The sequence below is a fragment of the Pan troglodytes genome, chromosome 5, assembly GCF_028858775.2.
Source record: "Pan troglodytes isolate AG18354 chromosome 5, NHGRI_mPanTro3-v2.0_pri, whole genome shotgun sequence".
In the NCBI taxonomy this organism is placed as follows: Eukaryota; Metazoa; Chordata; class Mammalia; order Primates; family Hominidae; genus Pan; species Pan troglodytes.
Genome location: NC_072403.2, coordinates 36102455 through 36126602, shown reverse-complemented (window position 1 = coordinate 36126602; position 24148 = coordinate 36102455). Strand labels below are relative to the sequence as shown.

Below are 24148 nucleotides of genomic sequence, written 5' to 3'. Positions count from 1 at the left end.
CAGAGCACAGGCCTGCCAGAGTTGTGCTCAGCAGGTGAGGTCTACACTCCTCCCAGCCCGGAGGGGCAGCGTGAGTTATACTGCTGGACAAAGGGGAAAAAGACAAAATGCCGGGCTGGGGAAGAAGGGAAGGACGCGGGGTGTTAAATGTGGGCGTGGTTTCTTCTGAATGTCCCACCCACTCCACTATACATTGCTTAAATGCAGTGCAAATTTCCCTACCCCCAGCGGAGGAGGGGTGAAGATTCAGCAGGTTTTAGGGTCTAGGACCCTGAGCTCCTCCATTCATGAATACCCAAACAACTGTAGCCCACCCTCTCACCACTGCCTAGGCGGACGACCAGTGTCCCCAGCTAGATCTCTACCCTTAGGAGCAGGGCACTGGCTGACCCGGAGAACCTGCGCCGCCTCTTCCCAGCCTGCTGCCAGCCCAGTGCACGAGCTGAATGCCGCTGCCGCCTGGCTGGCCGGGAAAGACGGGGATCTTGACGCGGCGGCGCCTGGGACACGGCAACCGCAGCACAGGGCATGGCCCTGCGGCTGGACCGGACGCGGCGGCTGCAGGCAGAGCAGGAAGCGAGCGCAGGCTGGGCAGCGGCGTACGCTTCGGCGGCGTCAGCTTCCGGGGCCGTGGGCGGGGGCGCGCCCGAGCCTCCTGGAAACCTCCCCACCAAGGACCTGGGGAACCCAAGTCTCGGCCCGCTTTGTAGCCTCTGGTTTCTAAATTCAGCGTCGAGGAGCGGAAACAACCCCCCTGAACTGGGCCCAGACCCTTAAGCTCCTGGAACCTCAGTTTTTCCTTCCGTCGAATGGCGACAATGGCTGTCTGGTTGAACGTTATTTTACCTAGGAAGTAATAATTTTCGTAAATAGGTCTCTGAGAGTATTTGCTTGCTAAAATCCTGCTTTGTCCTGGAAGCAAATTTAGGCCACGTTAGGGGAGGGGACTTCGTATTTAATGTTGAGCACCTGGCGAGCGCCACCTTCGCCTCAAAGCGCCCTCGGACCCTGATCCAGCATAAGGCCAGAGTTGGGCAGTGAGGGGTCTCGAGAGGTGGAAAGGGGATTATTGCCCTCTCAAGAGTCCTACGTAGGTGACTCCTAAGCCTTAGCATTTACTCCCTTACACCGTGTAACAGGCCACCCCAATTACGCGCCAAACTCAGGCTGCGGCTCTTGGCGCAGCCTCGGTCCCGCCTGATTTCAGTTTCCATTTCGCTGCCCCTGGTGCCCCACCGCCCGCGGCTGTCTGGGGATTTGCCCGGTGATCAGTGACGTAAAAGAGACTAAGGTTCCCATTGGACGGCGAAGTTCGGCAGGAGCCAATCTCGGGGCTGGTCCGGGAGAAATCTCGGCGAAGGGCCCCGAATAGCCGGGAGATTACGGGGCGGGGACGAGCTGTCGCGCTGGTTGCTCGTGCAGGAGCGGGACCCGGAACAGACCGCCGTGAGAGAGGAGGGGCGCCGGCCGGGATTCGCGGCCCGGAGCTCGGGACCGGTGAGTAGGGGGTGCAGATGAGACATACAGCGAAGCAACAGTCTCGTACGCTCAGCGGGTTTGGGGCGACCCAACGCAGCCGCCGGGCCCGGGTTCAAAACGGGGCCAGGCCCCCGGGCGGGCTCAGGAGGGGGTCAAGTTCGCTGCGTCCTCCCTGCCAGCCAGATCCCTCCTGTTTGCTTGTCCTTCCATTCTCCCCCTCCTCTTGGGTCTTTCTCGCTTTCTGGTATCCTACTCAGACTCCCATCCATTCTAGTCTGCGGAACCAGAAGTAAGCGGGGCCTGGATGACCGTCCGGTTGCTTGGAGCCTGGTAGATAGGCGACTAATCCAGCTCCCTGACCAAAGTGTCATGCTTTCTTTCTCTTTCTTTCTTTTTTTTTTTTTTGTTCGGAGTAAACCGGTTTAGCCACAAATACTTGGAGCTGTGCTTTCACTCCTTCCAGCTCATTAGCATTTTTCTTACTGATTTTCTCCCTATTTGGCCTTAGAAAAAAAGTGTAAATTTAACTCTGTGGAGTAAATGGGAGGGACACACTTCCAAATCTCCAGTAGATTTCAAATTTTGACAGCACGATTTGTGTGTACTTCAAAAGAGGGGAGAATGACATTCGTTTATGCATGCCTTAACCTCCTGTTTTTAACTCTTAGCTGAAATCGTAATCCCTAACATGTTTTTCCCCAAGTTCAAAAAAATCACCTTTAAAAAAAATAGGCTTTTTATGTTTCAAAAATTGCAATTTTATTGTTTAGGTAGACTTTATTTCTTACAACACTTTTAGATTTACAGAAAAATTGAGAAGATAGTACAAAGTTCCCACACGCTCCAAACCGGGTCCCCTGTTATTAACATCTTACCTCAGTGTGGTACATTTGTTGCAGTTAACCAATATCAATACATTATTATTGACCAAAGTCCATAGTGTGTTCAGATTTCCTTAGTTTTTACCTCAGTACTTTTTCTGTTTCATGATCCCATGCAGGTTACCACATTACATTTAGTTGTCATGTCTCCTTATGCTCCTCTTGGCTGTGGGAGTTTCTCAGACTTGTTTTGATGACCTTGACATTATTGAAGAATACTGGTCGTGTATGTTGTAGGATGCCCCTCTATTGGAATTTGATGTTTTTCTCCTAAGACTGGGCTTATGGGGAACTGGGAGGAAGACCACAGAGGTAGATTGCCATTATCATCCCATCGTGTCAAGGGCATGTACTAACATGATTTATGACTTAATATTGATTTGGGTGAGATAGTGTTTTTCAGGTTTCTCCACTGTACAGTTAGTCTCTTTTCCACTCTTTGCGTGTATTGTCCTCTTTAGAAGGAAGTCACTAAGTGCAGCCCATACCTAGGGAGCCGAGAGTTATAGTCCCCCTTCTTGAGGGCAAGTATCTACATATTATTATTTGCAGTTATTCTGCATGGAAGATTTGTTTCTCTCTTCTCCCCCATTTATTAATTTATTCAATCATTAATTTCAGTGTAGACTCAGGGACATTTATTTTATACTTTGGTTTATAATCCAATACTACTTTATTTTGTTGCTCAAATTACTGTGGCTTTGGCTGTTGGGAGCTCTTTTCACATTGGCTCCTGTGCTCTTTCATAGTATTTTTATAGAGCTTTTTGCTAATGAGACACTCGTACTTATGTGACCTTGCCTCAACCTCAAATAGCCTGGTAAACTTGGCAAAATATTTTCCCCTTGTTAAGAGGTAAGGAGACTGAAGGCCTAAGGCAGTGGGTGACTTCTTAGATATCACTTCCTGCAGGGGAGTAACAGGTTGAACTCAGATTGTGTGTGACCACCACAGAAGACACTGCAAACCCCCGAAGAGAGTCCATGGTCTGTATTGAGGCTTCTTGGAATGACTTCAGACTTGGACCCCCCAGGATCAGAATAGAAAAGACACGGAGAATGGGAAGTTGGTTTCAGAAGACAAAAACATAAATTGGCGGGCATCAGGATGAATTAGATTTTGCCAGCTTTATAGAAATGGAATTTTGTTCTTCCCCCCAAAATTGTGTGTGTATGGAGGGAGGCCAGGAGAGATCTAGGTAATGTGTGTGGGCAAGAATGTCTAATCTAAAGAGAGCCCTGGAAGCCTGCTGCTGAAGCAGAATTTTAATGTGGGAAAGGGGGGTGTGTAGTGAAAGGGGGAAGAATGGAGATGGCAGGGCTCTGGAATTAGAGGAGGTCATTCATTTCACAAACATTTGCAGACCCCCTACTTTGTGCCAGATATTGGAGATAAAAAGGTCAGTGACGCATGACCTTTGGGTTCACATTCTGGTGGGAGAGAAGACAGATAAAAATATCAATTACAGCCACTTATCCATGGCTTAGTTTTCCATGGTTTCCGTTACCCATGGTCAACCTCAGCCCAAAGACAGTAAACAGAAAATTCCAGAAGTAAACAATTTATAAGTTTTAGATGTGCATTGTTCTGAGTAGCATGATGAAATCTCTTGCCCTCCCACTGTTCCTTCATCACAAGAAGAGTAAGTACAGTACAAGATAGTTTGAGAGAGAGAGAGACCACATGCATATAACTTTTATTACAGTATATTGTTATAGTTATTCTGTTGTGTTATTATTGTTAATCTATTTCTGTGCCTACTTTATAAACTTTATTACAAGTGCGTATGTGTAGGAGAAACAGGTTTCAGACATCCACTGGGGGTTTTGGAATGCATCTCCTGAGGATTGAGGGGACTCCTGTATGAATGTGTCTTTAGCGGATGGGGGGTGCTACTGTATGAAGCACTGTGATAGTGCTATTGTAGAAATACAGTATATGCAAAGCTGCAGGAGGAGGGATACATTCAACTCAGAGGTGGGATGGGTACAGGAAACACCTCACAGATAAGGGGACAAATTGTATTCAAGCCTTCAAGGATGCGCTGGACTGGAGAGGAGAGCATGTACAAGGGAATGGGTGGAGAGTGGGGAGTGAAGAAGGGGCTGTCTTCCTGGTTCAGTGTATCTAATGGCCAGAGAATTAGGTAGGACGAGGAGGGATTTGGGGCTGGATGGGTAAGTTGGGGCTAGCCGGATGCAGGGCAGGGGAGGATGTCTGCAGTTTTTTTTTTGTTTTGAGTCAGAGTCTCGCTCTGTCACCCAGGCTGGAGTGCAGTGGCGTGATCTCAGCTCACTGCAACCTCCGCCTCCTGGGTTCAAGCGATTCTCCTGCCTCAGCCTCCCGAGTAGCTAGGACTACAGGCGCGTGCCACCATGCCTGGCTAATTTTTGTATTTTTAGTAGAGGCTGGGTTTCACCATGTTGGACAGGATGGTCTGGATCTCTTGACCTCATGATCTGCCCGCCTCGGCCTCCCAAAGTGCTGGGATTACAGGCGTGAGCCACCGTGCCCGGCCACCTGTGCAGTTTTGACCTCAGCTAGTAGGAGTTTTTTTGGTGTGTTTATTTTTATTTTTATTTTTATTTATTTATTTTATTTTAGAGACAGTCTCTCCCTATGTTGGCCAGGCTAGTCTTGAACCCCTGGATTCAAGGGATCCTCCTGCCTCAGCCTCCCACAGTGCTAGGATTATAGGCATGAGGCACCAAACCCAGCCTCAGCTAGGAGATTTGAAGCAGGAGAATAACAAGGATGAGATCCTGTGTGCTAGAAGGATGATCCTGGCAGCACTTTTTAGGAAATATGCCACATCTCACCAAATCTAAGATGCTATTTGTCTTAATCCATTTTCTGTTGCTGTAACAGAATACCATAGACTGGGTAAATTGTAAACAACAGATGTTTATTCAGCTCACGGTTCTGGAGGCCAATGGACTCTTGCAAGAAAGGCATTAATCCATTCATCAGAGTTCCACCCTCATGACCCAGTCACGTCTTAAAGACCCCACCTCTTAATACTGTTACATTGGCAATTACGTTTCCAACACGTGAACTTTTGGGGGACATGTTCAAACCACAGCACCACCAAATCTTTTATGTGCCCTTATTTTATGCTCCACATCAAAAAAATATTTTGCCAGTTAAATTATGACATGCAATTGATCACATTTCAGAGATGCTAAAATGTGATGTCACAGGTGTCTCAAATTTGATGAAAAGCACTAACTCCCTTGCTGATGGCTTAGATTCCTCCCTTTCCCTGGATTAATGGTTAGGATGTCTCCATCTCACTAACTCATAGATGGTAAGTTACCAAGGGAAAGAAGAACAGAAGCTGGGTGGGCCCTTCCCCTTCTCTCCCCAAAGATAAACATTTACAACATTTACTGGTTGGGTCGAGGAGCATAATATCTGGTCTGCTGCTATAGGATTCCTTGGCCTGTTATTGGGCCTGTCTCATGCTGTTTCCTTTTGGGGAGTTAAATACACACACACACACACACACACACACACACACACATTCTATATCCCATCCTCCAGAGTGGCAAAAATTAAAGCTGATATTATCAGGTGTTGGTGAGGCTGTGGGGCATCATGAGTGCTCATAGCCTGCTGAGCAGACTACATAGCACTACAGTCAATTTGGAAACAGTTTGGCCTGCTTAGTCAAATTGAGGGTACATCTTGCCTGTGTGTGCTAGAACATGTATGCAGAAATATTCACTGAAGCAGTGTTTGTAATTGTCCCAAACTGGAAACAACTCATATGGCTATCAGTAGACTGCATTAAAAATTGTATAGTTAGAGAGCAGCAATTAAGTAAAATCAGCTCATAATCACATGGATGAGCCTTACAAACATGTTGACAGCCCCCCACCCAAATACATGCAAAAAAAAAAAAAAAGGAAAAAAATTCCATTCATTTGAGGCTCAAAACCTGAGAAAATAAACTCTGTTGTTTATGGGGTGTATACCTAGGTCTAAAACTAAAGAAAAGGGAAGGAGTGATTCTCACTATTACAATTTACTCCACAACAACCATTTTCTCAGACACAGCTTTTTCTTCTCCTGGTTTCTGTAAGTTCCTGGAGCGAAACCTTGGATACGATGATTTGCTGGTGACGTGCAGCCCACTGTTCTTGCTGCTACAGGGAATATGAAGAAATTGCTTCTCTCTCTACCAATTTACTACCATCTTGCTGGAGAGAAAGGGCAGGTGGCTAAGATTGTTCGCATTCCTTCAGCAGATGTGTAGGAAGCATCTTCTTTGTGTCAGATACTCTGTGCTTGTGCTTTGTTTTCTCAGTCAGTTTTTATTGTCTACTCTGTGCCAAGTAATATGTAGATTCTGGGGATAAGACAGACACAATCTCTCTCCTTGTTTCATGGAAAAAGCTGGTGTTAAGCGAGTAATTACACTAATAAGTCAGGACTTAAAATTGCAGAGAAGTACAGGGTGCAGCATGGGGTGTTTTGGGGCTGTATAGCTAGACTACATGTGGACCCAATCTGACAGGTCAGGAAAGAATTGCCAGAGGAGGTGGCTTTCAGCTGAGACTTCAAGCTAGAAAAGGCATTTGCTAAGTGGGAAAGGGATGGTGTTCTAGGCAGAAGGAATTACATTGTCGAAGGGCTTAGCCAGGAAAGAGCATAGCACTTTGAGGCATGGAGAGCGGTTTGGTTTGGCTGTGAGTTTGAGGTGGGGAGTGGCAGGAAATGAGCCTGGAGACACAGGCTGGGCCATGATTATCTGGGAATCCAGCTAGGATCTCCTGGGACAGCCTCCTCACAGAAGAAAGGAAGGACAGGAGTTTTGACTTTATTCCTGGAGCACCAGAAAGCCACTGAGGGGTTTAACCTGGTTGGTCACCCGGGCAGATTGGCAGTTTAACACGTGACCGAGTGTGTTTGAGGATCAAAAGGCCAGAGTGGCTGCAGCACTGGGGCAGCAAAGGGGAGAGGAGGTTTATGTAAATCAGGAAACCCTTGAGGGTTTGATGATCCCACAGTTGTATCTGATTTCAGCTGCTAAAGGATTCCTCAGGTCACTGGATGTAAGTTCTGGTAGGACAGGGAGTTTGCCACTTTTGTTCTCTGCTGTAACCTCGGTGCCTGACACATAGTCGGCGCCTAATAAACATCTGCTAGCTGTTGAATAACTTTTAACATCCTGCTGCTTAAACCCTCAATGGGTTCCCAGGGCTGTTAGGATAAAGTCCAAAATTCTTAACCTGGGTCACAGTCTTGCATAATCTGTTCCCTCCTGTTTCTCCACCCTTCCTCTGCTCGCCTCACTGCACTCCACCTGTGGCCAATTGTCAGCTCCTCAAATTCACCGCTACCCTTTCTCCGGCAGATGATTTCCTCTGCCTGTGAGGCTAACCCTCCACAGCACTCCATATGGGCAGGGAAGAGTTCATCTTCCAGGCACCAAAGTGCAGTGCATGGTGGAATGGAAGGAGCCCAGAGCTGGGAGGTGCACCTCACCCCACCTCGTGCTAGTGCTGGCCTTGCTGCCAGCCAGCTCTGCTGCTGGGCAAATGAGTCCGAGGCTCTGGCACTCACTTTCCTCCTCTGTAAATAAGGGGTTCTAGTGATTCACAGTCCTGGATAGACTTTAGAATCTCCTGGGAAGTTTGTTTTTTAGTACCAGAGCCTGGGCCACCTCTGGAGATTCTAAGTCAGTTGGTCTGGGTATGTTTTGAAGACTCACCAGTTTGAAGACTACAAATCTGATGTGTAGTCAAGGTTTGAACCATTCCACAAGATGATAAAGGATTCCTTCCTATATTTGGTGCAAAGCACCAAGTGACACTTAGGAATATTTTAGACGAGAGAGCTTGGTTCATGATTCAACATTAGACAGATATTCTGGCACAAATATGAAGAACCCTCAATTTTCCCCTGTGGGTCAGCCGCAAGACCAGGGCAATTTAACGCCTTGTCTCATCCACCTCCCAGCTGGCTGCTACCTCCTGCCCCTCTTTGAGCCCTGTGGGGATTTCTAGCGTTCAGAGCCCTGGTAGTTTTTGTGGCCTGCACTGTGCTTCAGAGCACCACTGATGCTCAGCTCCATGGGGAAAGTAAGCCAAGTGTGACCACAGGAACGCATCATCCACAGTCACTGGGATCTCCTGGGACAGCCTGGGATCCAGGCCTTTGGCCTGGGCAGTAGCGGTGCAGTCACTCCTAGTATGCACATCCAGATCACTTGCTTTTTGCCCCGAATTCTGGCCTCTCCAGGTTTGTTAGAGGTGTCTCACGGAAGTTTACCCCATGGAGAGTTTGCTTATCTCAGATTAATCTGAGATAACGGGGATTAATCTGGGACCCAGGAGCCCTTAAATGGAGTACCCACAGGGAATGGAGCTCTAGGCTAAGTGCTTTGGGATTACAGGTGCTTTGCTCTTGTTTGGAGGTCCAGACATATGCTTGAGAAGCAGCTTGGGATACTCAAGAGAGGCCTGAACTGGTACCCTGGAGGCCAGGATGAAAACCCAGGCCTCTCCATTTACTTTCTTGGGCCCCAGAGTCCACATTTGGGATTCAGTGTCTACCAGGGCACCTCTCTGGGTGGCATCTAGGAGCCGGAGGCAGGCCAGAGTTTCACCCAGGCTGGAGTGCAGTGGCGCAGTCATGGCTGTCTGCAGCCTCAACTTCCCGGCCTCAGGAGATCCTCCTGCCTCAACTTCCTAAGTAGCTGGAACTATAGGCATGTGCCATCGCACCCAGCTAATTCAGCTAATTTCTTTTTTTGGAGACAATGTCTCACTATGTTACCCAGGCTGGTCTCAAACTCCTGGGCTCAGGCAGTCCTCCTGCCTTAGCCTCCCACAGTGCTGGAATTACAGGCACAAGCCCCTGTGCCCGGCTTTCAGCTAGTTTTTGCAGCTCATAGTGATTATTCTTGGAGCCAATAATCGTGCATGCATCCACATCTTGAAATTACATGGTGTCACCTTGACCAGTCTGTTGACATATGCAGATTAGGTATTTATGAGATCCAGAGACTTGTAGGGGAGGGGTGGATTTCAGGGAAAAGGGAACCTCTTAGAGAAAGGTAGGGAGTGTCTGCAGTTCTGCCTGTGAGGAGGGTACCAGGACATTGCAGGGCTTGTTTATTGCATCTTCCTGGTTCTATAGAATTGCAGCTAGCTTCTGGTTTATTTTTTCATTTTTATTTTTTGAGATGGAGTTTTGCTCTTGTTGCCCAGGCTGGAGTGCAATTGGCGTGATCTCAGCTCACTGCAACCTCCGCCTCCTGGGTTCAAGCGATTCTCCTGCCTCAGCCTGCCCAGTAGCTGGGATTACAGGCATGCGCCACCACACCTGGCTAATTTTGTACTGTTAGTAGAGATGGGGTTTCTCCTTGTTGGTCAGGCTGGTCTCAAACTCCCGATCTCAGGTGATCCACCCGCCTCTGCCTCCCAGAGTGCTAGGATTACAGGCAGAAGCCACCGTGCCCGGCCGCTTCTGGTTTATTGAAGAGAGAGAAAAATGCCCCTTCACTCCCAGCAGGGATGTGTGACCTCTGGTGCAAGGGAGTTCATGAAGTGACTTCTTCAGGTTCAGAATTCTCATCTGAGTAAAGGGAGTGGGGGTGGAGTGGGTCATCTCTGAGGTTTTTTTTTTTTTTTGGCTCTGATTTTGGTTTCTGTCTGCCCAGGAGTCAGGAATGGAGAGAAGGGTAATGGTTTTACCTCTTATTGTGGAAACCTGTTGAGATAATCACAGAGAATATACTGAAGGTATAAAAGGGCAGAACCATAGCAGGGTGTGGCAAGTTGGGGAAGAGTTTTTGGAGAGGGTGAATTTTGCATTGGACCTGACAGAATTGTGTATGGGGAAGGGGAGCGGTTATTCTGGTCTGCTCACATCTCTCATACTCAACCTCATTTCTCCTAATTCTGAAATCTTGAGATCCTCCATCACTAAGAAGGAAAACTACTGTCCAACAGGGACACTTTATTGCTCACCCCATATGTGAAAGTTTGTCATAGCTAAGGCTAGGGTGCTTTTGGTCAGTATCAGCAGAATATATGCCCCCTTTCTTTTGTCAGCATTACTCCGCTTACAAAGCCCTTCCATGTAGATGACCTCATCTGAGCTTCCTAACAAAGGAGCTGGTATTAGACCCCATTTTACAGTGTGCCTGGGTAGGGAAGAGAGTGTAGTGGATTGAGCAGAGGCCTTGGCACCAGACACTGCTTCCTAGCCATGTGCTCTTGGGCAAGTTGCTTAACCCTGCTGAGCCTCAGTTTCCTCAGAAGGAGCCTGTATAAGCAAGGGAAGGGATTGGTCATAGAAGTGGTACTGTGTTTCGTTTATCTAGTTATGGCAGACTCTCAAAAACAAATGGTTCTATACAACTAACATTGTCTGCAGTTCCCCTGAATCCATTCACTTGTTCAGTAAATGTGTATTGAGCTTCTACAAGGTGTCAAGCACCATGATCTCTGTATCAGTGATTTAACCATTTTTGATGGTTACTACAGACCTCTTTAAGAATGTGATAGAAAACTATAGCTCCCTCCCCAGAAAACTTTTCTAGCTTTTTATTTTGCTTTGCAGTGAGCCAAGATAGTTCCACTGCACTCTGGGGGACAGAGTAAGACCCTGTCTCAAAAAAAAAAAAAAAAAAAGAAAGAGAGGAAATAATTTTTTAATATGATCCAACACCCAGTCTACTTACAAATTTCCCACAATAGTTCCAAGACTATTTTTATAACCTTTTTTTTCTTTTTACAGGATCCAATCAAGGTTCACGTATTACATTTGGTTATTATTTCTCTTTAGTCTGTAAAAATCAAAAGCAGTTCTTTCGAAGGTTTTTTTTTATGACATTGACTTTTTAAAAGACTAGGCCAGTTGCCATGTGCAATGTCCAGCATTCTGGATTTATCTGGTTCTTTCCTCATGGTGTGGTTTAATTCCTCCATCGGTACTTTTTCAGTTGTAACATACTTCAGAGTATTCCTTTCCTTTATATTTTTTATAAACTGGAAGTTAGATCTAAAGTCTTGACTAGATTCATTCAAGTCAAACATTTTTGGCACAAAAACTTCATAGGTAATGTTGTGTGATTCATATAGTGCCATGCCAGAAAGCACATGCCACTTTGCCCCGTCTGCTGATGACGCTGGATTTGGTCACTTAGTTAAGATAACCACTGGATCTCTTCCTTACGAAGGTATGTCAGGAAGTAATCCATTCGTTGGTGCTTTGGCACCATGGGTACTATCTCATCCCCCAAAACCTTTCACCTAATAGTTTTAGCATCTATTGATGATCCTTGTGCTATTATAATGGCAGTCGCAAAATGATTTTCTAATTCTGTTATCGCTCTTCTACTTATTTGCTGATTAATCTTACAGAAGGTTATTCTTCTGTAATCCCCAGACAATTTTAGGTATCTAGTACATATGCAATAATTTTTAGACAGTTTCAGGAGGTTTAGAGACCATCAAACCCCAGCATGGAGCCTCGGTGATGAGGTGTCCTGTTTTGCATGGAAGAAGAGCTGTAGCTGAGCTCTTCATAGTCCTTTTATTCTTCTTATTTTGCAAGTAAATTGCAAAATAAGTTCCCAACCCAAAGATAACACAGGCTATCCTTCAACAAAGAAAAACCTCAGCTTTTAAACTTCTAGGCCATTTGGCAAAGAGACATGATAAAGGGCTTGAAAGCCCACAGACACGCCCAGTACCACTCCTTTTTCCTCTTTCCAAACACTTGCAGTATGTTACAACTGAAAAAGTGCTGAGCCAGGCTTATTTCCTCAACAGTAAAGCCAAGGAGTTGGACCAGGCAATTTCTAGCATTTCTTTCTTTTTTTTTTTTTTGAGATGGAGTCTCAGTCTGTCACCCAGGCTGGAGTGCAATGGCACGATCTCGGCTCACTGCAACCTCTGCCTCCTGGGTTGAGGTGATTGAGTCTCCTGCCTCAGCCTCCTGAGTAGCTGGGACTACAGGTGCATGCTACCACACCTGGGTAATTTTTGTATTTTTAGTAGAGATGGGATTTCACCGTGTTAGCCAGGATGGTCTCAATCTCCTGACATTGTGATTCACCTGCCTCGGCCTCCCAAAGTGTTGGGATTACAGGCGTGAGCCACCGCGCCCGGCCAATTCCTAGCATTTCTACTAGCATTACTAACATGTAGGAACTTGATATTACTTTCACTTGACAGTTAAATTCCTTGATTCCTTCATTTGAGCTTTGAAGGTGCTTGATTTTCCCCTCATTATGTCTCTTAAAGTCACACATACCTAGATCCATTAGTGCTTCCAGTTGGAATTTATTATCAGCACTATAAGAGTCTCTTATATTTATGTAGTCCTTTTATGTTATAAAACACTTTTTATGTATTATTGTACTAGACCCTCAATGAGTGGACGTTATATCCCTGTTTTGTTTACTCTTGGGTCTTATAGACTGGGGGTTTTATTTCTGTCCCATTAATGTCACTACTGACAGAGGCCACTGAACTCTGTTGCGATGGACTTTCACCATACATAATCATTAATAGTATTGATTTGCCTGTAATTCAGGTTGCTTCATTCCAGCCTCGCAGTCACCTCTGTGCCCTGCTGGTTGTCTTCCCAGCGCTGCTCTAGTTGCCTTCCATGGATCTATAGGAGAGCAAGTCCTCCAGGTACTGCCCCGTGACGATGTTGTTGAACTCTGTAGCACGTGTGTCACTGTGGCTGGTTCTACTCACTTCCTCTTTTGCTGCCACTTTTGAATTTAACTCTTTGTTTGTGGTTTGGACACTCACTGGATTTGGAAACCAGGGGTTGTGGGTTCTCTCCTAGATTTCTGTCTGTGTACCAGGCTTGTGCTTAGCACTTTTCCCATAATTGTTTCACATGACCTGCTTAGAAACCCTTAAAGGTAAGTATCACTCTTCCCATTTTACAGATGGATACACTGAGGCTCAGTACTTAAGTGACTTCTGTATTGTCACACAGAGTCAGGGGCAGGAGGCTGCTCTTGGGTTAGATGTACTGAGGCTCATCACCTCAGCCTGGAACTGGGCCAGGACTACAAAGGTAAACAGAAGCAGAGTCCTTTCTGTGTGTCCCTGCTCCCTGTACAAGGCAAGGCCTCACAGCACATAGCAGCCACAGCCACCTGAGGATTCCTGCCATCTAGACGAGGCAGTTACAGCCAAGAACAAGTCCACTGAGGCTAAGCTGTGCTCCTCTGGAGGGCTGTGTTTAGAGTCCAGCCTTCTAGGGGAAGCAAATTAAACCCAAACTATAGAACAGCCCAGGGAAATACTCACAAAGGGAAATGCTGACAGTCAGACTCCTGAAGCTTCCCGATGCTTCTCAAGTTTTGGTAAAGAACCTCAGTACTCTTTGTTTGTTTGTTTTTTAATGTTTTCTGGTTTTCTGTTTTGAGACAGTCTCTTATTCTGTTGCCCAGTCTGGAGTGTAGTGGTACAATCATGGCTCACTGTAGCCTCCACCTCCCAGATTCAAGTAATCCTTCTGCCACAGCCTCCTCAGTAGCTGAGACTACAAATGTACGCTACTACACTGGGGTATTTTTTAAAATTTTTAAATTTTTTTAGTTGAGACAGGGTCTCACTATGTTGCTGAGGCTGGTTTCAAACTCCTCGGTTCAACTGATCCTCCTGCCTCAGCCACCCAAAGTGTTGGATTTACAGGGTGAGCCATGTCACATTGCCCTCTCTTAGTTCTTGAAACCTGAAACCTTGAGGAGCAAACAAAAGGGGTCTCTTGGCCGGGTGCAGTGGCTCACGCCTGTAATCCCAGCACTTTGGGAGGCCGAGGCAGGTGGATCACGAGGTCAGGAGATCGAGACCATCCTGGCTAACACGGTGAAACCCCGTCTCTACTAAAAATACAAAAAATTAGCCAGGCTTGGTGGTGGGCGCCTGTAGTCCCAGCTACTCGGGAGGCTGAGGCAGGAGAATGGTGTGAACCTGGAAGGCGGAGGTTGCAGTGAGCTGAGATCACGCCATTGCACTCCAGCCTGGGCGAGAGAGTAAGACTCCATCTCAAAAAAAAAAAAACAAAAAAAAAAACGGGCGGTCTCTTGACTCTGTCAGGACCCCCATGACTGCTCGTGTGTGTTGTGCTTTGCACAGTTGAGTGAAGGAGCACTGTGTCCACAGTAGACATTGTAGATTTATATATGTATCATTATGAGTTTCCCAGCAGGTAGTGAGTGATTTTTTATTACAGTTGGTGCATTACAGCGATTTTCCAACAGATAGAAGGAAAGGGTGTTGAGGCTCTCCCAACAGCAAGGTATAGGCTAGTGGCTGTCCTGCTCTTCACTCTACCAAGCTAATCTTTCTGGGTTTCCATATCCTTATCTGTACAATGAGGGAGTTGGACTAGATCTATAAGGTCCTCTTCTCTTTGACATTGTGTGAGCCTTGTAGGAGCTGGTGGTGTCTGTCGATTGACTGAGTGCTGGAGCTGGCAGCCCTGTGCAGGCTGCCACCTTTGCCCCTTTACTGTGCTTGCTCCTGACTCTATGTCGCGTCTCCAAGGAGAAGTCCTCACCAGTGAACGGAGACCTCTCTGAACTAAGGATACCATGGCCACATCAGCCCCATTACGGAGCCTGGAAGAGGAGGTGACCTGCTCCATCTGTCTCGATTACCTGCGGGACCCTGTGACCATTGACTGTGGCCACGTCTTCTGCCGCAGCTGCACCACAGACGTCCGCCCCATCTCAGGGAGCCGCCCCGTCTGCCCACTCTGCAAGAAGCCTTTTAAGAAGGAGAACATCCGACCCGTGTGGCAACTGGCCAGCCTGGTGGAGAACATTGAGCGGCTGAAGGTGGACAAGGGCAGGCAGCCGGGAGAGGTGACCCGGGAGCAGCAGGACGCGAAGTTGTGCGAGCGACACCGAGAGAAGCTGCACTACTACTGTGAGGACGACGGGAAGCTGCTGTGCGTGATGTGCCGGGAGTCCCGGGAGCACAGGCCCCACACGGCCGTCCTCATGGAGAAGGCCGCCCAGCCCCACAGGGTAAGCCCTCTTCACCCCCGAGGGTGCCTTGCCACCTTCTCTGGACGCTCCACCTTGCAGTCCTCAGAGGACTCAGCCTGAGTCTCCCTTCCTGCCCCAGCCCAGAGCATCCACCTGTTGCCACTGCTTGTTTTTCCACAGGAAAAAATCCTGAACCACCTGAGTACCCTAAGGAGAGACAGAGACAAAATTCAGGGCTTCCAGGCAAAGGGAGAAGCTGATATCCTGGCCGCGCTGGTAAGTGAGGCTGTTTCAGGAAGCCCTGAGGCGGTGCGCCCGTATAGGGCAGGGTGAGCCTGGGCAAGTAGGCGGCAGCTGGGAGGTGTTTCTAGGCGCTGCTCACAGGGAGGATGGGCGTCAGCCTGGCAGTAGCAGACCTGGGTTTTAGCCCAAGTGCTGTCTTTCTGAGCCGTGTAGTCTTGGGCCTGTTTCTTGTCTGAGAGACAAGTGGGCTGCCTGGATGTCAGCTAGAGTCCCTTCCATTTTCTGTGACTGTCACCTTGATGGCAGGGCCCATGTCCAGCTGCTGGTTCTCTTCTGCCAGGGGACTGATGAAGGTGTGGCTTCATTCTTCCTTTCAAAGAGAGAGAGAGAGACAAGGTTGCCTGAGAGTGGAGAGGGTTTAGAAGGAGGGAGCTGGCTCCAGGGTAAGAACTGAGAGGGAAGGGCTAGAAAACAGCTAAGGCAGGCCTGCCAATTCTGATGGCGCTGTATGTAGTGAGGTCCAGGCCCAGGATCATGGTTGCCAGTACAGTGGGACCTCCTCCATATCTGTGGGTTCCGTACCGGCGAATTTCCCCAACCATGGATCAGAAATATTCAGAAAAAAGAAAAAGCATCTCTACTGAACATGTACAGATTTTTTTTCTTGTCATTATTCTCTAAACAATTCAGTGTAACAGCTATTTATACAGCATTTACATTATATTAGGCATTATAAGTAATCTAGAGATAATTTAAAGTATATAGTAGATTTTATGTAACTATTATTCCATTTTACATAAGAACTTGAGCATCCTTGGATTTTGGTATCCTTGGGGAGGGAGATCCTGGAACCCATCACCCACTGATACCAAGGGACAACTGTAGTTAGAAAACAGGCAGCACATTATGTACTTGATTAGAGATGGGGTTGGGGGGAACTGATCAAATGGTTCTGATTTTCTGGGGAACTGTGTATGTTGAGGAAATGGGCAGTGGAGGAGTAGTGGGGTCAGGGCCAGTGGTGAGTCATTAGGCTTAGGGAGAGGGAAACAGTAAGCTAGAGACAGCCAAGTCCAAGGACCCCTCCAGGCCCTCAGTGTGCATGGCTGCCCCCAGCCCAGCACCATTCAACAGGGCCACTGAGGACTCCCCCAACCCCAGCTGGGGAGGAGATTTGGAGGCAGGAAAGGACATGGTCCCTAAGCACTGACGTCACACAGTTTTGCTGAGGAAACAGGATACGGTCTTACATGGCAGGGGTGGGGTACATATAGATATTTTAGACTGAACAGTGGGGTGCTGAAGAGAGGGCTGGTCAGGCTTAGATGACATTAATCAAGCAAAACTTCCTGGAAGAGGTGACAGATTTTGTCCAGGAGGGAAAAGTGCGTCGGCTCATGAGTGAGACCCACAGAGTTTCTCTAGGGGCCCCAGAGCGTACTGGTTTAGCTAGAACAGATTGTGGCTGACAAGTCAGGTGGAGACAGGGTTTTGACCATATAGTGGTGGGGTGAACTGAACTAATTCATTACTGGAGTCTTCTTTGAGAAGAGGAGTGTGGACCAGGAACCCTGTATAGCTCCTCCCACTCCAGATCCTGTAGAATTCCTGAACGGGGGTAGCGAGGTGAACGAGCCAGCCTTGCACACCTCCAGCACTGGGCCCTCCACCCTGAGCAGAGGTGTCAGCCCTTCTCCCCTTCCCGCCCCCTGCAGAAGAAGCTCCAGGACCAGAGGCAGTACATTGTGGCTGAGTTTGAGCAGGGTCATCAGTTCCTGAGGGAGCGGGAGGAACACCTGCTGGAACAGCTGGCGAAGCTGGAGCAGGAGCTCACGGAGGGCAGGGAGAAGTTCAAGAGCCGGGGCGTCGGGGAGCTTGCCCGGCTGGCCCTGGTCATCTCCGAACTGGAGGGCAAGGCGCAGCAGCCAGCTGCAGAGCTCATGCAGGTGAGAGGCTGTCCCTGGGCAGGGCGCCAGGGACCAGGACGGTGGGTCCCAGCCCTGCCATTCACTTGCAGGACCTTAGAAGACTTGGGGGCTCAGTTTTGTCATCTGAAACATGGAGATGATAATCCTTACCCCTGCCAATTAGTCTGTAGATTGCATGAGCATAAAATGAAATAACTGGCATGCTGTCACTTCAAAAAATAAACTTTTTACACAAAACTGTTCAAAAAACTAAATGGTATAGTAGAAAATGGAAGGGAAGATTATTAATATCATTTACCATCCTCCATCCTCATCACTGCCATCACAAGCCCTCTTAACAAGTCATTGGCAGACACTTAGCAGCTGGTGGAAGCTTTTTATGGTGTTGTGGTTGGGGGTGGCTGAGGGAGGGCTGACCAGCAGCTCCTCTCAAAGACCCAGAGGATCTGGAAGAGATAGGGTTACTGGGGAAGGGAGACAGAGATGGCCAGGTTTTCTTTGGCCCATGGGATTACCACACAGAGAACAAGATGGAAAGCAGACAAGGGGGCCTTGGGGCACCTCCTAGAGGAGGGGGCTTTGATAGTGAGAAAGGGAGGGTTTGGGGCTGAAGAACTGGCTGTGAAGCTGAAATGGCACCACATCTCCTCCCCCCGGGAGCCTCTGGGGATCACACTTACCCTGAAGAGGGCCCAGCCCCCTTTGGAGGGGTAGAGGGCTCAACCTTCCTGCTCTCATAGGCTGGGAGGGGAGGGGCTCTCTGATGGTATTCCCCCACCCACTTGCACTGTTTAGGGTGGCTGGGTCTGTCTGTCAGCAGCAGAGCCACCCAGGATCTCTAGGAAGGTGGAGTCCCAGGCTAATGGCAGGGCAATAGCCAGGAGGGAGAGATAGCAAGGCAGACTCTGCAGTATGTGCACTGGGACAGACTGCAGAAGGAGGCGGCCACCTGCTCCTCATTGTTGTGAATTCAGATGTACAGAATGAGGACTGGCAGGGATTTTAGACCTTCCAGTCCATCCCCTACTGATGAAGTCACTGAGGTCCAGAGAGTGGAAGGAGTTTGTCCCAGGCCATGGGGTGGGTGTCAGGTCACAGCTTGAGCCCAGATGTCCTGACTCCTGGGCTCTGAGCTCTTGTTCTTATTTTGTCCAGAATGTCTCTCTGGCCCCCTCTTTTCCTCCAGATGTCATTCTGTTCTCTCAGATTTCTCTCGTCATACTCTTTGACTGGGTCATTTTCTGCATCTCCTTTTGCCCGTTTCTCTTCTCCTTCCTCTCCCCATGCCCCTGCCATGTGTGAATGCCTACTGTGTGGAACAGAGGCACACAGCTGAGGATGTGGTGGGGCTGAAATCCATTGTGTTTGCCCAGAGGGGTGCCTTTTCCTAATGCACCCAGAGAAGTGGCCCTCAGAGCAGAAGCCTGGCCCTCAATGACTCAGAGCACTCAGATTGCAGCTCTCCCTGGGGTGGGATAAGGTCAAGGGAAGGGAGAGAAAATGGTGTCTGCTTGAAACTAGTATAGGAAATGTTATTGGTACTGGTAGGTTTCTTTTTTAGTTTTGTGTTTTCTCTTTTAATTTTAGTGCTATGTAATGTATATATTTATGGGATGTAGAGGTTTTTGTTTGTTTGTTTTTGAGACAGAGTCTCGCTGTGTCTCCCAGGCTGGAGTGCAGTGGTGTGATCTCAGCTCACTGTAATCTCCGCCTCCTGGGTTGAAGCAATTCTCCTGCCTCTGCAACCTCTGTCTCCTGGGTTCAAGCGATTCTCCTACCTCAGCCTCCCAAATAGCTGGGATTACAGGCGCACATCACCACACCTGGCTATTTTCTGTATTTTTGGTAGAGTCAGGGTTTCACCATGTTGGCCAGGCTGGTCTTGAACTCCTGACCTCAGGTGATCGCCTGCCTCAGCCTCCCACAGTGCTGGGATTACAGGCGTGAGCCACTGTGCCTGGCCTAGAGTGATACTTTGATACATGTATATAATATATAATAATTAACTCAGAGTAATTAGTATATCTGTCACCTCAAACACTTATCATTTCTTTGTGTTGGAACATTCAAAATCCTCTCTTCTAGCTTTTTGAAAATGTATAGTAAATTATGGTTAATTATATTCTCCCTGCAATACTGCACAACACTAGAATTTATTCTTCCCATGTAGCTATAACTTTGTATCTGTTAACCAACTTCTCCCCACCCTCCTCTCCCCAGCCCCCTTCCCAGCCTCTACTCCTTACTATTCTACTGTCTTACTTCCATGAACTCAAATTTATTATGGATGAATAGTACTCCATTGTGTATATATGCTACATTTTCTTTATCTATCTGTTGATGGATGCTTAGATTGAGTCCACATCTCAACTATTGTGAATAGTGCCACAATAAACATGAGTGTGCAGGTATCCCTTTGATATACCGGTTTTCTTTTCTTTGGATAAATACCTAGTAATGAGATTGCTGGATCATATGGTAGTTCTATTTTTAGTTTTTTGAGAAACTCTCATACTGTTTTCCGTAACGGCTATACTTATATGTAGAAAAACCTAAAGGCCCCACCAAAAAACTCTTAGAACTAATAAACAAATTCAGTAAAGTTGCAGGATACAAAATCAACATAAAAAGTCTACTGCATTTTTAATACACCAATAGCAAACTAGCTAAAAAAGACATCAAGAAAGCAACCCCATTTACAATAGCTACAAAAGTAAAATAAAATACCTGGGAATGAAGTTAACCAAGGAGGTGAAAGACCTCTTTAATGAAAACTACAAAACACTGATGAAAGAAATTGAAGAGGACACAAACAAATGGAAAAATATTCCATGCTTGTGGATTAGAATTAATATTGTTAAAATGACTATCCTACCCAAAGCAGTCTACAGATTTAATACAATCCCTGTTATCAAAATACCAATGACATTCTTCAGAAAAATAGAAAAAAACCTAAAATTCATATGGAGTCACAAAAAACCCCAAATGGCCAAAGCAATCCTAAGCAAAAAGAACAAAACTGGAGGCCTCACACTATCTTACTTCAAAATATACTACAGCCAGTTGTGGTGGCTCACACCTGTAATCCCAGCACTTTGTGAGGCCGAGGCGGGCGGATCACGAGGTCAGGAGTTTGAGACCAGCCTGACCAACATGGTGAAACCCCATCTCTACTAAAAATACAAAAATTAGCTGGACGTGATGGTGCGCACCTATAATCCCAGCTACTCGGGAGGCTGAGGCAGGAGAATCACTTGAATCCAGGAGGCAGAGGTTGCAGTGAGCCGAGATTGCGCCACTGCATTCCAGCCTGGGCAATAGAGTGAGACTCCATTAAAAAAAAAAAAAAAAAAAAAAAATATATATATATATATATATATATATATATATATATATATATATATATAACAAAGCTGTAGTAACCAAAACAGCATGTATTGATATAAAAGCAGACACATAGACCAATGGAACAGAGTAGAGAACTCAGAAATAAATTCACATATTTACAGCGAACTGATTTTCAACAAAGGCACCAAGAACATGCAATGGGGAAGGGACAGTCTCTTTAATAAATGGTGCTAGGAAAACTGGGTAACCAACCATACGCAGAAAAATGGTATTGGTAGATTTTGTCTGTGTGCTTATTTGAGTTTGATTGTACTGCGTGGGAACTGGACAGCTAACTCCCTAATTAGCATTAATATTTTCCCAGAGATTATTTGGCTGTCAAAGTATAGTAAGAAAAAGACCTAAAATAGGGTCCAGAAGTCTGATAGAGAAATACAGGTGAGGCTGGTGTGGTGATTCACACCTATAATTCCAGCACTTTGGGAGGCTGAGGCAGGCAGATTGCTTGAACCCAGGAGTTTGAGACCAGCCTGGGCAACATAGTGAGATCCTGTCTCAAAAAAATTAAAATAAAATAGAAATACAGGTGAGAGAGAGAAGCAGAAGGACAAAATGTGTAAAATAGAAGAGACCTTTTGATAGAGGTGATAGGAAAGGAAAGACAAACCTATGGGCTGGGAGCATCAAGAAGACATTAAAGGGATTGGGGTGACAGGAGAGGCCCAGAGAGACACTGCATCCTGCCCTGGTAACCTGGGCAGGCCCTGCAGGATCAGGTGGCATGCTTGCACCCTGCTTCTCCTGCTGTACACCCCCGTGAAGAACTTTCTTGATGCTCTCTGTTAGTAACCGGGCACATCCCCTCCGGGAGCTTGCCATGACTCATTGCCGCAGCCCCACTGCTCGGCTCTGCCTGTTTCATGACAGCTTCAGATGTCTTGGGTGAGAAGAGTCCTCCAGGAGACTTGGGTGGATCACTTCCCTCCAGAGGCCCCGTACGTGGCTGTGGATGGGGGCTCCTGAGTCTTTCAGCCTCTTCTCCGCAGGGCCAGCCCTGCCCTGCCTCTCGGGACCCACCCTCTCTGGGCTGCTCACAACCTTTAACCTTTAGAGGACTTTTCATTCTCCTGTATAATTCTCTCCCTTTCTACTGTTCTAGGAACTTCCATGTCAGGAAATATGCCCAACTGGGCCTCTGGCCCACACTCCAGCTACTGCTCCATTCATTTGCTCTTTTATGCCACCTTTGTCAGCAGAGCTGTCAGGACACGCTGTCTGTTTTGTTGCCTGTCCTCTGAAGCCGCCTTGGACTTACATGTTTTGAGGGGCATGTTAGAGGACTTGGCCAGAAATGTGCTACCAATCTCTGGGCATTTGCTTCATAGCGGGGGGTTGGGATGTGCCTCTGACTTCTTGTCTTATTCCTCTGGAGTAAAGCTCACAACTCTTCCCAAACTTTTAGAAGCAGTCATCAGCAGCCACAACTTGTTAATTCCATTTGTTTCCCAAATCTCACCCTCTCCAGGAAGCCAGCCTGCACCCCACCGGCCCCTGCTCCCATCCCCCTTCACTCTGCTCTCTTTTCCCGTGGTGCGTATCACTCACGTAGTATGATGTATTTGCTACATTGATTATTGTCTGCTTCCCCCTGCTAGAATGTCAGCTCTACAGAAGTAGGGATTTGTCTCTCTCTCTCTTTTTTTTTAACTGTTCTGAGGCTTCTAGATGAGTGCCTGGTACCTAGGAAGCACTTAATAAATATTTGTGGAATGAGTGAAAGGAAGGCAAAAATCAATTAATACAGGGTATTAAGGAGGCTTTTGACTCACAAAAGGGAATCTGAGCATCTCAGAATAGCCCTCTTCCCACTCACCCTGCCCTACCACCTGTCTGTCACAGAGATAGCACCACCATTCTCCCTCCTGTACAAACCATGCTCTGTTCTTGTTTATCCTTGACCAGTATGTCCAGTTGAATCTGTCTCTAAAATACCTGGAATGTATTGCTTCTCTCTTTTTCTCCCTACTGCCACCACCTTAGTTCAGGCCATCTTTAGCTCTCCCCTGGTCCACGGCAAAAGCCTCCGGACCAACCTCCCCATGTTCCTCTTGCCTCCTTAGTCCCTTCTCTGTGGGGCAGCCAAGTGAGTGGTCACTTAGGGTTTTGGCTCACTGCTGTACAGTGACGCAAACAGAATAGAAGTTTATTTCTGCCTCAGTTAACAGTTCAGAGGTGCAGGGTCTAGAGCTATCACAGTAGCTGTACATAAGCTTATCCAAGGGACTGGGTTACTTCCATGTGGTTCTTCCACCAGCTTCTAGGGATGTTGTCCTCTGCTGCGTGGTCAAAGTTGGGCTCACCACCACCATGTCCAAAATTCAGTTGGGGTAAAAAGGAAGTAGAAAGCAATTTTCTTTTTTTAAAGGACAATGCCCAGAATTATGGTCATTGCTTTCTATCACATTCCATTGGCTGGAACTTAGTCTCATGACCAGACCTTGTCGTAGGGGATCTGGAAAATGTAGTCTTCCCAGGTGGCCGCCTGACCAGCAATAACTCCGGGGGTTCTATTATTAAAAGGAGGAAGGGGAGAGTGGACTCTGGAGGTTACACAGCAGTCTCAGCCACATGTAGAGCGGATCACACATATCATGCCCCTACTTGAAACCCTTGGTGGGTTTCCACTGTACGTGGAGCAAAAGTCAAACTCCTTACCATGCATATCCAGCCCTGCGCAGTCTGGCCTCTGCCGCTTTCACCAAGCCCTTTCCTGTCTTACCTTACCTCTCTTCATCTGGCCAGTACTTCTTATCCGTCAATTCTCTGCGCAGGTATCTCCCAGAGAGGTTGCCCATGTCATCTCCCAGCCATTGTGGCTTCTGTCATTGTGCCGATTTTGTTTGTTTTCTTGTTGTTTTATGCAGTGACCCCACTGGAATGTCAGCTCCATAAAAAAGGGACCACATTTGTTTTGTTCACTGATATGTCCCATCTTTGCTACATTGTTGGGTGCAGATGCGTTGAAGTCTTATTTGATTCATATTGATACTTGTGCTTTTTTCTTTCCCTTCTAGGACACGAGAGACTTCCTAAACAGGTAAAAGAGTCTCCTCTCCATGGCGTACCTCATCCCCCTTGTTTATGTTCCCTCCCCTTCTGACCAGGTGCATTTGAATTCATGGGGAGTAGTATGGTGCCAGAGGTACTCACATCCCATGGTTCATCCTGATGCCCTTCTGAGGAGCAGGACACATCCTTGAGAACTGCAGTCTTGCTCTCCTCCTTATGAG

The 24148-nt window shown here is 47.2% G+C and overlaps 1 protein-coding gene across 7 annotated transcripts in view; it reads left to right on the top strand.

Annotated features, from left to right (window-relative positions):
* Window positions 1–470: 470 nt before the first annotated feature.
* TRIM26 (tripartite motif containing 26) overlaps window positions 471–24148 on the top strand; it is a 28748-nt gene continuing 5070 nt past the window's right edge. The window contains exons 1-6 of one of the 7 annotated variants that reach the window (XM_009450805.4): window positions 648–1497; window positions 12915–13018; window positions 14894–15378; window positions 15520–15615; window positions 17298–17528; window positions 23933–23955. In XM_009450805.4, coding sequence (XP_009449080.1) covers window positions 14941–15378; window positions 15520–15615; window positions 17298–17528; window positions 23933–23955 — 788 coding nt within the window. In that variant the 5' untranslated portion in view covers window positions 648–1497; window positions 12915–13018; window positions 14894–14940. Of the gene's footprint in view, window positions 1498–12914; window positions 13019–14782; window positions 15379–15519; window positions 15616–17297; window positions 17529–23932; window positions 23956–24148 lie in introns of those variants that run through there. The other 6 variants (XM_009450807.4, XM_009450806.5, XM_009450810.4 and 3 more) reach the window with 6 other exon arrangements.